The 12,303-nt window shown below is 44.3% G+C and overlaps 1 protein-coding gene across 4 annotated transcripts in view; it reads left to right on the top strand.

The window, feature by feature from the left end:
* Positions 1 to 12,303, top strand: part of MAP3K3 (mitogen-activated protein kinase kinase kinase 3) — a 38,806-nt gene that overhangs the window by 17,112 nt on the left and 9,391 nt on the right. For 3 of the 4 annotated variants that reach the window (XR_014227102.1, XM_082297506.1, XM_082297508.1), the window contains exons 7-14: positions 469 to 592; positions 4,380 to 4,513; positions 5,348 to 5,409; positions 6,961 to 7,028; positions 7,258 to 7,350; positions 8,183 to 8,374; positions 9,955 to 10,103; positions 11,847 to 11,978. Coding sequence is in view for 3 of the 4 variants with exons in the window: in XM_082297506.1 (XP_082153632.1) it covers positions 469 to 592; positions 4,380 to 4,513; positions 5,348 to 5,409; positions 6,961 to 7,028; positions 7,258 to 7,350; positions 8,183 to 8,374; positions 9,955 to 10,103; positions 11,847 to 11,978 (954 nt within the window). In the remaining variant the exon portion in view is untranslated. The remainder of the gene's footprint in view (positions 1 to 468; positions 593 to 4,379; positions 4,514 to 5,347; positions 5,410 to 6,960; positions 7,029 to 7,257; positions 7,351 to 8,182; positions 8,375 to 9,954; positions 10,104 to 11,846; positions 11,979 to 12,303) is intronic. The other variant, XM_082297507.1, reaches the window with a different exon arrangement.

Below are 12,303 nucleotides of genomic sequence, written 5' to 3'. Positions count from 1 at the left end.
TCACTTAGTCAGTCTGAATTATGAATTTACTTTTTAAAGGCTGTGGGGAGTCAGGTTGCTTCTGAAACAGTGCAGGATTCAGAACTTGTCTCTGCTGGCCAAGGTGGCTGATGGAAATTGTGGGTCCTTCTGTGTCCTGGCCTCAGGGGGGGACAGGAGCCCCTCGTGTTTTACAGGTACCTGGTGGTGCCAGACACTGAGACCTGCAAATCATGCACTTGAGTTGAGCTGCACAATAGCTTGTTCTAGTTCTCTGACTCCTGTTTTACACCATAACTGTAAACCTTGCTCTTTTGCTGCCTTTTTGTTTGTGTTTGCTGAATTAATAAGATTTTGGGCTGTGGAACTGTTGCTCAGCACTTCCTTGGTACTAAGCATAATATATTTGAAACTGTGGTCAGGCTGCTCGAGCTCCTTCATCTCACTTCATTTTATTTTATTTTAATTTATTCTTTTCATTTTACCCAGCAGACCAGTTCTTCACCCCATTCTGGACTGCCCAAGCAAGTCAGGATTAAAACTTCCCAATCTGTGGGGGATGTGAGCACACCTTATCAGCAACCAGAACCCAGAAGCAGGCATCTGTCTGTCAGTGAGTATTTTTGCCACTTCTGCATGTTTTTGTTTGTTGAAATGTATCTTTGGGCACTAGTGTTTATGGTACAGCATTTAGGAGAGCCATGAGAAATTGAAAGGTTATTCTAGGACAAGGCAGTTCATTTTCAAAAGCTCTTAATATGTTTACAATAGAATGTTTCAAAGTTCCTTGCTAAGTTGTGGAACAGCTGAGGAGCTGTTAAAGGGGATGTCCTAAAGCCAGAGCCATTGTGGTTAGAAATTTGGAAAGCTGATGTGAGTCCATTAAGCTTTTTATTTAGATTGGCAATTTCAGTTCATGAAACCTAGATTTGACTTTTTTTTATGTCGGGCTTTGGAATCTGTCCTGACTTCTGTAATCAAGCATTTTACTCGGAATTACTACTGCATATCCAGCTAGTGTCCTGCATTCTGAGTTGCCTAAACTTTCACTCTTGGAGTTATCAGGTGAGTAGAGCACAAGACAAAATCAGAGGTGTACAAAAGATAATGAAAAAAATCAGAGTAACATGTACCTTTGTCTCATTTCTTTGGGTTTCTGTTAGCTCAGTGAACTCCTGTTTAGGGGAAAGGTCCATGTAAGACTTCTGTAATTTTTATGACTTCCATCTCTGGCAGATTTGTGTTACTTCTCCCAGTTTCTGTGTTACAACCTTCTGTATAACTGTGCAGCACTAGTCAAATGTATTCTTGAAGGATGCTCAAAGCTGTTAACCTTTATATGAAAAACTAAAACATGTAAAACACCTTCCAGGATTTATGGGCCCAAAAAAGTCTGTGGTTTAGGATTTGGCTCCTTGGTGTGAAGCTCAGTGAGCAGTGAAAGTGGAGGAGGAAGGTGAGAGTGTGAAGGCCAGAGCCTGAAATGCTGTTCTGTGTAAAATATTTCTGCTTCAGAAATGAGAGAAGGTAAATTTTGCTGGAAACAGAAGCAGAGGATGACTCTGTTTGTTACAACAGCTATTTTGGGGCTTGTCAGAGCTAATGTCTCAGAGCACAGGTGATGGGAGTCACGAGGGCAGCACCAGGAGCTGGGAATGTCAGAGTTGGTTTGTTTGCAAGTTCTTCTCTGTGGCAAAGGAGTGCTTCAGTTTCATTAACTCTGTAAACTTGAGGCAGAATAATTACATGATTTTAGATCAGTATTTGCAGTGCAAAATATCAAATAATAAATAAAGATTAAACCACAACAATCTCCCTACTGGGGGGCCCAAACCAGAGTTGTATCCACACTATTCTGACCAAAGGTAACTGGGAGAATGAGCTCAGGGAAGGACTTGTGAACTAGACCAGTAGTTCTCAATGTGGGACTTGTCTAACAAACCTGTTGTATCCTGTGGAGAGTTTGCTGATCCCCTTCTGTACAGTTTGTTTTTATGAAGCAGCAAACAAAGAAGTGCTGAAAGCTTGTGAAGTACGTGGCTGAAATGGGGACAAAAAGACTTTTCCCATCCTTCCTAGTTTGAAGTTAATATGCATAAAAAGAGCAGCATTCCTTGGTCCTGAGAAGGCAGTGGTATCCATGCATGTCTGAACACCACATTTCTTTTTTAACAGACAAATTGAATGCCAAAAATATTTTATTTAAAATATCTCTCTCTCTCTCTATATATATATATATATATTTCTCCTTTACTGACATTCTGAGGTATTCAGATAATGGTGCCAAAGCCAACAGACTATAGCGAATGTCTGTCATGGGTAAACATGTAACAAGTAGTAAGGGGCCCCTTCTATATCCCAGTTACACACTCTTTCCTCCTATCCCAGCTTATGGATAATTTCTGAATAGCTTGTCATTCAGCAGTCAAGGAACCATTAGTTTTATTTTCTGAACATGTCGTACTAGACTGTCACACTATGAAGAGGTCCAGAAGAGTTCCAGTTCTGTCAGAGGTCTGCTGGTAATTTGGCAATAGCTCGGTCTTGCATCCATTTCTTCTTCCTTCTCTTTTCCTATCTTTGGTTTGGAAAAGGAACCTGTTTCCTGGTGTTTCAGGCATAGAGACTCTCCAACTCGTACCATGTCATGCATTTAAAGTCCAAAGCAGTGTTGAACAAAAGCTTTTTGCAAGCAGGAGAGGGACCTGTGTGGCTCCTGAGCTCCAAAGGGCCTCAAGCCTGCTGTCACCAGTTCAGAGCTTTGGAAGTAAAGATAACTTTTATTTAAAAGAGAAAAAAAAAAAAAGAAAAAGTTGCTAAGCATTCTGGCAGGGCTTGTGTTTTTTCCACTCACTTCCTTTGATATACATGGATTTAGTGCCAACTTCCTTTTCCTGCCCAGGGATGGGGCCTTTCCACAACAGCAGCTGGGCCAGCGCCAGCGGCCCTGGGCTCGCTCTGGCCGTGGCACGGTCGGAAGGAGTGAAAGTGCTCGCGGGGCTGGGGAGCCACGCACGCTCTGGGCTTCTCCCACGCGCTCCACGTGGCTCCAGACAGCACGGGAGCCCCGAGAGCTGCTGGGGGAGTCAGGTGGTAGCTCTGAGCAGTAGACTGTGGGCTTGGCAGTCTTGGGCTTAATGATCTTGGAGGCCTTCTCCAACCTTAATGATCCCATGATTCTGTCAGTCTCCTTTTGTTACGTAGTTCACCCCCCTTGCACTCTAAGCCATGCCAGCACTGTTCATTTTCCTTCTGCAGCCCCCTCAAAGGTGTGTGCTCTGCTTTTCAGCCCCCTCAAAGGTGTGTGCTCTGCTTTTCAGTTCACTTCTCCCAGCTCTTTGCCTTTGCTCTTTTATGACAACAACTTCTACAGAAAATATTTTCCTTGGGAGAATATTTGCTGATCTTTACCCATCTATCCTAGCACCTGAGTACACACAGTTAATTAAAGACAGTGTTGTAAGGAGCACAGCTTGAGAGCTGATCTTCACCTGCTGCCTCCAACTTCATGGGTGACCTTGAGCAGATTGGCTGGACCACAGCAGTTCTTGGAGCTCACAGTGGGAATTGGTGGCAGCTGCAGGTGGATAGGTCACTGCAAAAGGGGGATTTTTTTCTTTCTGTGTCTAAAGTTTCGTCTTCTTCGAGATTTGCAAGGAAAAAATAAACCCTAAGGATGAAGTTTCTCTCAGTAGGTAGCACAAGAGAAACTCTTTAGGTAGTGCCACTACAGATGATTAAACTGTTTTTCTCATCCTTTGGCCCCTAAACATACTTTCTGTCCTTTAGCTATCTCATCCAATTACCAGGAATTGCAGATTAGGCCTCCAAAACAGTGGTTTGGCCCAAACTAACTGTAAAGTTTGATTTTTCATGCAGTAACACAGAAACTGGGGGTTATATCCAAAGGTAGCAGTGCTCCCATGGGATACTGAAATTGCTGGGTGTCAGTATAACTAGCTCAGCTGATAATGACCAGCAGGAATGTGCTGTCACTCAAAGGAAATTACCGTAAATTTATAATTAAGACAGAAGAGTGGTTGCCCTGACAAGTGTTTTGTTAAGTGGAGATTAGCAGTGGAGCTCATGCCCAAAAGCCAGGGATTCCTGGAATCCCGCCTTCCCTGAGGTGCTGAAATTATGCTCAGGAAGCTGAGCAGAAGAGGTTAGAAAGAGGTGTCTGCTTTGTCAGGGGCTTCAGCATCAATCATGTAGCTTCTAAAACATCAGTACAGGTGCACATCAAACAATTTGGCTTTCCTGGTTCCACATCAGTCCAGACCGTAGGGCTGACTCTGGAATTGCTGTGGCCAGAGGGGTTCGGTGTTAGAGGAGGCGCCTGGGGTTTGTTACACGGGCAGTGCCAGCCAGCAGCAGTGTAAGCCCTGTCCTTGTCCCAGGTTCGCAGAGCACGGGCCGGAGCTCGCCCCCGCCCGGGTACGTGCCGGAGCGGCAGCAGCGCATCGCCCGCCAGGGCTCCTACACCAGCATCAACAGCGAGGGCGAGTTCATCCCAGAGACCAGCGAGCAGTGTGTGAGTATGAGCCTCAGGGTGCAACCTAAGTCCAGCTGTTAAGGGATTCTGCTGGGATCTGGGCCCTCTTTTTCTTTCCCAAATATTCACTGGTTGTAGTTGCATCAACACCATTAGGTGGTGAGGCACAGGTTGTCCAGAAAGGTGTGGCTGCCCCATCCCTGGAAGTGTCCAGGGGCAACCTTGGAGAGCCTGGTCTAGTGGAAGGTGTCCCTGCCCATGGCAGAGAGTGGAATTGGATGATCCCCAAGGTCGTTTCCAACCCAAATCATTCTGGGATTCTAAAAGGTGCTGCTTTGTGCATTTGAACAGCTTCAAATTGTAGCTGTGTGAGTTCAAAGCCTTTGTTGGGCTGCCAGAAGCAGTTGCCTCTTCTGGGCATTGCCCGTCCACCTCTGACTGAGCAGTTTTGATGCTGTCACACGCGTGACAAGGTTTCCTATTACCACATTTGTGTGACCCTCTTGCTTTTGAAACTCTGCTCTCCATTCAAAAAACTGGGAAGTGAGGCCAAAGGGCAACTTGCAGGTGGAGGCAGCAGCACCAGCAGAGACTGTTCCTGGAGCCAGTTGGGATCAAAATGCAGCACAAGACTGGCTAAAGCTTGCATTTTTCACAGCAGAGTCCTTCAACAACTAAAGCAGTGCCTCAAATTTTATATTAACCTAATTTTTGTGGGAGATAAAGGAAAATTGTACATTTAAGTAGGCTTAGACTCCCTTCTTCAGCTGAACGTCCTGTAGGCAGGCAGTCGTGGGCTCTGCTCCTCTGGCACAGCCTCTCCTGGGCCCTGGACTGCACTGATGTTGCTGTGTGCTTTCTTCTGTGTTGCAGATGCTGGACCCTCTAAGCAGTGCTGAAAACTCAGTGTCAGGAAGCTGCCAGTCCTTGGACAGGTGAGCGGACAGGTACAAATGTACAAACTGGTGAGAACGTGCATGCTTAGATGGAAATGCCAGTTGTACTTACCTGACTTCCTACCTATATCCCAGTGTATTTCTTAAAGAGCACTGACTGTGTCTTAAGGCTGTGTTATTTTCTGGCACAACCACAGACCAACAAACTGGTGCTTCAGTGGCTTTATGTTATAAATACAAAATTCTGAAGCGAGCAGCCTGTGTGGAGCCGCCTCTCTGAGAACATCTGGCTGCAGGGTATTTAAATCTCTTTTAGACAAGGCTCTACTTGTTCATTTAAAAAATAAAACAACATAAAAAAAATACCCCAAACTATTTTAAGGTTACAGAAATAGATCATTGCACCAGATTGCTCTGTTCTGCGAGATACAAAATGAATTCCAGAGCTAAACAGGGCTCTTTCTTTGATGAAGAGTTTGTCATAGGTTGATGCTCCAGATCTTTTTCTTCCCTTTCTTTGCTGACAGTGTTGCTTGAGGTGCTGGTGGGCAGCCAGAGGTTCTATTAACTTGAATAGCAACTGTGGCTTCCCAGCACCTGTAATACTGCACTTCAGCGTGTTTTTAAGATTCCTTCAAGCTCATTCCTGTAGGTAACATATGCTTTTATGTCAAGCACTTGAGGTATGGATTTGTAGTTGTTCACTTCCTCCCGTTTCTGGAATCACAAGGAAGCACTTACAGTTAACTCTGTGTGTGCATGCATTTATTCACTGAGGGAGCGTTGCTGATTTGTTACCTTTCTCTCCCCTTTCTCTGCCCTTACTGAAGGAGGAGAGGAAATAAAAAGCCTTCCTGGTTATTTGTTGTAGGAGTGGGCATCATCTGGGGAAGCTGCTGTTCTTTGTGTGATGGGAATCTCCTTTGGAGTCTAAAAGCTGTATCAGGCTGCTCCATGTACACTGGGTAACAAAAAAAGGTGCCAAGAGCACAGCTTTGGCACAGATTGAGTTTGTATAATCTCTTAAGAGAGGTTAAAGACCTTGTGCCAAGTAAGGGGCCATACTTAGGCTTTGTGGAGGAGCTCTGCTTACTGGGGAGAAACATGAGGGTTGGAAATGGGATTGTTTGTGTTTAAGCTCATCTGCTGCTGGAGAGAGGAAAGCGCACCCAAGTTTTCAGAAGAGGAGTTCTTGCCCCTTGTGATGAGTCAGAGGGGCAGGGATCTCCATTCTTTACTGCCCTGTGAGCACTGCCCTGCAAGTGATACCTTGTTTTCCTCTTCCTCTCAGCCTTGGTTTTAGCCTTCCACTTCTCATGTCTGAAGGAATCACTGAGTCTTGTACCACAGACTGGGGAAACACTGAATAAATGGCTCAAACTGCACAGAAGGGCTGAGTACCCACACTGGGGAATAGTCTGGTTAGCTAGGGCCTTAGCCTGGCTTTGGCTTTGCAGATGCAGTGTGAAATCTTTGCAGGGACAGGGATTTGAGAACCCAGTGTTCAAATGTATTTGCTTATATTTAAAGCCCTTGTAGGTTTTGCTCTGGTAGACAGCAAAACTTATTCTTGCCTTCTTTCTCTAATAGTCCTTCTTTTCGGAAGTCCCGGATGTCAAGGGCACAAAGCTTTCCTGATAATAGACAGGAGTTCTCAGGTATGTCTTTGGTACAAAGGTTATTTGATCCAGACATTTTCTGCTCTTGGCTGGCCACCCTCCCTGCTTGCTGGGATTGTATAAATAGAAGAACTGGGGCTGTGTTGATGGAAAAGCTATGAAGTTATTTATTGCCTCTTCCTAAAAACCTGCTGTTACAGGAAAATTCTGTGATTAGAAGTTATATTTTTTGAAGGAACCTCACTTTTGTCTTTGCTTCTCCTTCCAGACCGTGAGAATCAGCTCTACGACAAAGCAGGCAAAGGTGGGACCTACCCCCGGCGCTACAACGTCTCCATGCAGCACAAGGACTACAACGATGGTGAGTTGGTCTCAGACCTCCCATTCCAGGCTGGAAAAAGAAGGTGAGGCAATGGCAACCCCTACACGTGAGTGTAACTCCTAGTTGGAGAGCCTGGAAGTGCCCTGGTTCTTGCAGTTAGTGCTGGGCTTGTGCATGATGCCACATTTTCATGGAAACCCATGATGGTTGTTTGTAATTCTTTGTTTACTTTGTAATTCATTGTTTACTTTCTCCTTTCTGGGGTTATCCAGGCTGAGTAGGGAGTTGTGGACATAGTTGTTAGACTTGGCCCTATATAAGCAGTTTCCTACCACAGAGATTCATTATGCTTTGCTAATTTGCATTGCAGACTTGCTTCTGGGTCTTTTAAATATAGCAGGGACTTAAAGAATTACATCTCTGCTCGTCAGATGGCTTTATGCAAATTAATCTCTCAAAATTTCATGAGGTGCAAGTTGGCACGATCTTTGTTTATGGTTTTTATTTGCAAGTCCAGGCACGTTATCTAGAAAGTCATTTTGTATGTAGTTGTTTACAAAACTTGGAGCTTGTGCTCAGAGCCTGTAAAGCAGATTTTTCCTTTGGAAGGTAAGTTTAGATCTTACAGCACTGAGGGCATTGCAAAGTGTTCTCTGCCTTCTGCTTTGGGAATGATCCAGAGCTGTACTGAACTCAGGCAGCATCCGCCCTGAGGTGTTACATTTTTGCATCTCATCTGGTTGGCTGTAGATTCTGCTCCATGGGAACAGAGCAGGACATGGGATTTCTCCCCCTTCTCCCCGCTGCTCAACCCTCAGCCATTGCCTTCCACTTGCAAGCATTTATTTTAGAATGTTACCTTTTCCCCCAGGCCGGAGGACGTTTCCGCGGATACGGCGTCACCAAGGGAATCTTTTCACCTTGGTGCCTTCGAGTCGTTCCCTGAGCACCAACGGGGAGAACCTGGGCCTGGCCCTGCAGTACCTGGACCCCCGGGGCCGCCTCCGCAGCGCCGACAGCGAAAACGCGCTGGGAGTGCAGGAGAGGAACATTCCCACCAAATGTAGGCACTCACTGGGCTAACTGGGGAAATGCTCCCAGGTTGTGGGCAAGGAAGGCTCTCAAGGTCCCAATACATTGCCATAACGTGGATTTAACAAGCCATTAGAACTGCGTCGTTCCCTGGCTCTGCTTTGAGACTTGTTTATCACACCCACAGGACAAGTCTTTCGCTTCTCAGATTTCTTCTGGGAGCTGGCCTTTGCTTTAGAAAGCATTGCAAATTCAGCTAAGAAGTAAAAAAAACTTGCTTGATCTAGATGATCTACAGGGTTCTTAAAACAGTCAGACAAGCTTGTTTATTTTCTTGCTACATTAACAGTTGCAGTCAGGCTTTTGGGTTACAGTTATTCTACTAGCTGAGAGCTGTATGTATTTCCCTTGCTCCTTGGTAGAAGGGTTTACTTCTGTATTAATGGCATCCTTGAGTTGTTTTGTTGGACAACTTTCTGTTATTAAAAAAAAAAAAAAAAGAGATGGAACGTAAGTTGTTATCGGTGAACTTCAGATATCCCATACAGTAATTTAAGGATTAAAATGAAGAGTAAGCTGGTAGCAGAGTAAGGAACACACTAAAATACCAACTGGCAGTAAATCTGATTAAATTAGACATGGCAAAGCTAATCTCTCAGCTCTTCTGTATTTTCGCACTGTCCAGATGGCTGGTTCCTGTCTTTGTTTTTAGAGTTTTTTGTTAGATACAACATAACTGGATGCACTGCACTGCAGGAATCTGGTCATGTTGCTTTCAAAGTTGGAGCTAAAGGACTGGTCTTTGAGTAATATGCTTTGGGATTAAGGGCAGTCTGAAAAACTGGGCTCAAGTATTAATCTCTGGGTCAGGAGACTGCTGCTTATGGAATGTGAGGATTCCTAATGCCCTGGGGATGGAACCTCCTGCTGGGCTCTTGGAGATGCTGCTTTACCTGGGTCTCATGGATATTTTTATCAGGTCTGACTGTTCAGCAGGTAAAGAAGATACCTGTGCTAACATGGCCCCTACTTTATCAATCTCTAGTAGGGAATTATGACTTCTAACCTTTCTGGTTAGAGGGAGCCTTGCAGTGAAATCCTTCCCACAGAAGCAACCCCAAGCTAGCTTGGCAAAGAAATTCAGAATAATGTCCTTCAAGTTGTCCCAGAAGCTTAAGTCATTCCCAGCTGGCTGGGATTGATTTAGCAAGGCTGATCCAGCTCTTCTTCATCTGATGCATGTGATAACTACAGATCAGGGGTTGGAAGCTGCTGTTCAATTGCTGCACCATCTCTTAAGGCAGTGATTTTGTAGAATCCACCTGCTGGTGGAATGAAATTTCCCCAATCCCATTGAATAACTTGTCTGTAAAACACGTTTGCAAAATGTTTTGTGGTGCCATTTTAATGGGACACCAGTCAGCAGATCCTGAGTCTGGGTGGTGGATTCTGTTCAGAGCTCTGCCACTAACTCCTTACTCTGGGAGAGCACCTCATTCAGCTACAGAACACCTGGTTAAATCCCAGTATGATGGAGATTGGTCCTTGAAAAGCCCACCTTTGTTTTAAAATAGTATAATGAAAAGAGAAATTATTGCTGTTCTCTTTTAGCTCCAAGTGCTCCAATAAACTGGCGCAGAGGAAAACTGCTGGGCCAGGGTGCCTTTGGCCGCGTGTATCTGTGCTACGACGTGGACACAGGCAGAGAACTTGCAGCTAAGCAGGTCCAGTTTGATCCAGAGAGCCCTGAAACAAGCAAGGTAATTCTTATCTCAGCTTCTAAAATCCTGTAAGATCCTGTGCTATGTCTGTCTCTGTCTGTCCTTGAAAGCTGGCATTTTATTTAGTCATGTGGAGAAGAATAGGAGTCATTTAAGAATTACTTTTCTGTGTTATTAACTTCAGCCTGAAACTAAAATCCATTTTCTGGTTTCATTCTTGGCTCTCCCTTCTCAGCTTTTTGGTTTGTTGCCAGGTTACTTGAGGAATACTAGACTGCCCTGTGTTCCTGATTAGACATAGATGTGAATGAAACTAAACCCAGCAAGAGTAGAGGGTTTTTTTTCTTTTTTGAACAAAAAAAGCTGCTTGCACATGCAAAACCCATTTCTGGGTTTATATGGTATACCCTGTATCAAGTGCATTAATTACCAATTTTCACTTCTGAGTTCTCTGTGTCCTTAAAACAAATTGAGTTGTGGGGTGTAAATTAATCAAGAAGAGTGATGTGACAACACTTTAGAGACGGTGGAGATGAGACGGGCACCTTGAAATTATGGGAGAGCACTCAACGCCCTGCACAGGGGATAGAGCTGGAATGGCTTTTGGGTTCTTTGCTAGTGTTTTAACAGTGTACCAGTTTCCCAATATTGAACAAATTCACTTTGAGCTAGAATAACTGATCCACAAAGATTTAATTATTCTGATTTTATATGGGATATTGGTGCCAAGATATGTCCTAAATTGGGAAGTTATACGATGTCTCTGTTGTAAATCAGACAGTAACTCTGAGCCAAGGAGGAGCAGGCTGGAATATATTTTGAAGGCACTGAAACTCCAAACCTTAAACTATTATTTGGCCTGATTAAGCAGCTTCCTCTGGTTCCGTGTGTCCCTACAACATCCACGTTCTTGCTCTAAGGTTCTTCATCCTCTTCCAGAGTAAGAGAGCTGAACCTGACACCTTCCCATGGCAGGGCTGGAAAGAGTTAAATGGGACTAATTTGAGAGAAAACATTATTCCTTTTTCCATAAATCCTCATGCCTTTGATGTTCTTCCTGTTCAATCCCTGGATTCAGCAAAAACCTGATACTTTCTCTGAGCAGCAAATGTCTGTGATTCCATCTGAAGTTGTTGGATAACCTCTTTGCCTTTGCACTGTGATACCCTGTTGTCTGTGGCAAGAGCAAAGCAAAGGATCAGTTTCATGTGCAGAGCTGCAGATTCTTTGAAGTAAATAGGAGAGGAAGCTGTTTTTAGGGTTGATTCCAGTAAATCATCAGTGTGAATCAGAACAGGACTGGGTGACAGAAGCTTAGCAGCTCTCAGCACCTGTTGTTTTGCTCTCCAGTGGGTTGAGGTTCCAGTTCTGTAACTGCATTCAGAGCTGTTTCATAGTTAACACTCCCTGCCCTCAGCTTAGTGAGAGAAGTGAGGTTTTACCTTTGTTGGTGAAGGATCCTTTCAGCCACCCAGGGTAAAGCCATGCAGCTGATGGAGCCAAGGCAAGAAACAAAGTTTTTCTGGTACTAAATCCATGTGTGATACTGCCTGTGTTCTATGAGAGCTTCCACACCAACACTTACCTGCAGATAATACAGTAAAAATGAACAGGAAGCCCTGGTAATGTTTGCCTTTTCTTAGAAGCAGATAAACCGATGTCATGGATTACACTTTTCAGTGTAGTAGTGGTCTCATCCTGCCAGTGACATGACAATTATTTTTTATATTTATGATATATTTCCTGGGGCTGCAATCTTATTTTCTCCTTCAACATCCATAGGAAGTGAGTGCGCTGGAGTGTGAAATTCAGCTGCTGAAGAACCTCCAGCACGAACGTATTGTGCAGTATTACGGCTGCTTAAGGGATCGAGCAGAGAAGACCTTGACCATCTTCATGGAGTACATGCCAGGGGTAAGAGCAGCACAGTCAGGGATCAGAAAGGGAGATGGCTGGGTTTGTTAATTGATTTATTAATTGCTGTGATCCCCCTAACCATGTCATCCACCTCAGACCCTCTTAGGGCTGCGCCTTCTCACACCGGCTCATAATGCCACCACTGTCATTTTATTTATGTCCAAATAACCTCTTTGGTTTTTTTCCTTAAGTGTCTTGTACTTGAAATTATTCTTTTTATTCTATATTCTCTTTAATAGTCACTAAAGCCAGTTCTTTTCTTCAGTCTAAATTTGTTCTACCAAAGTACTTCAAAGGACTTGGGCCAACATGTAAATGCTGG

The sequence above is a fragment of the Coloeus monedula genome (assembly GCF_965178545.1).
Source record: "Coloeus monedula genome assembly, chromosome: 26".
In the NCBI taxonomy this organism is placed as follows: domain Eukaryota; kingdom Metazoa; phylum Chordata; class Aves; order Passeriformes; family Corvidae; genus Coloeus; species Coloeus monedula.
This window is presented reverse-complemented; position numbering and strand designations above follow the sequence as displayed.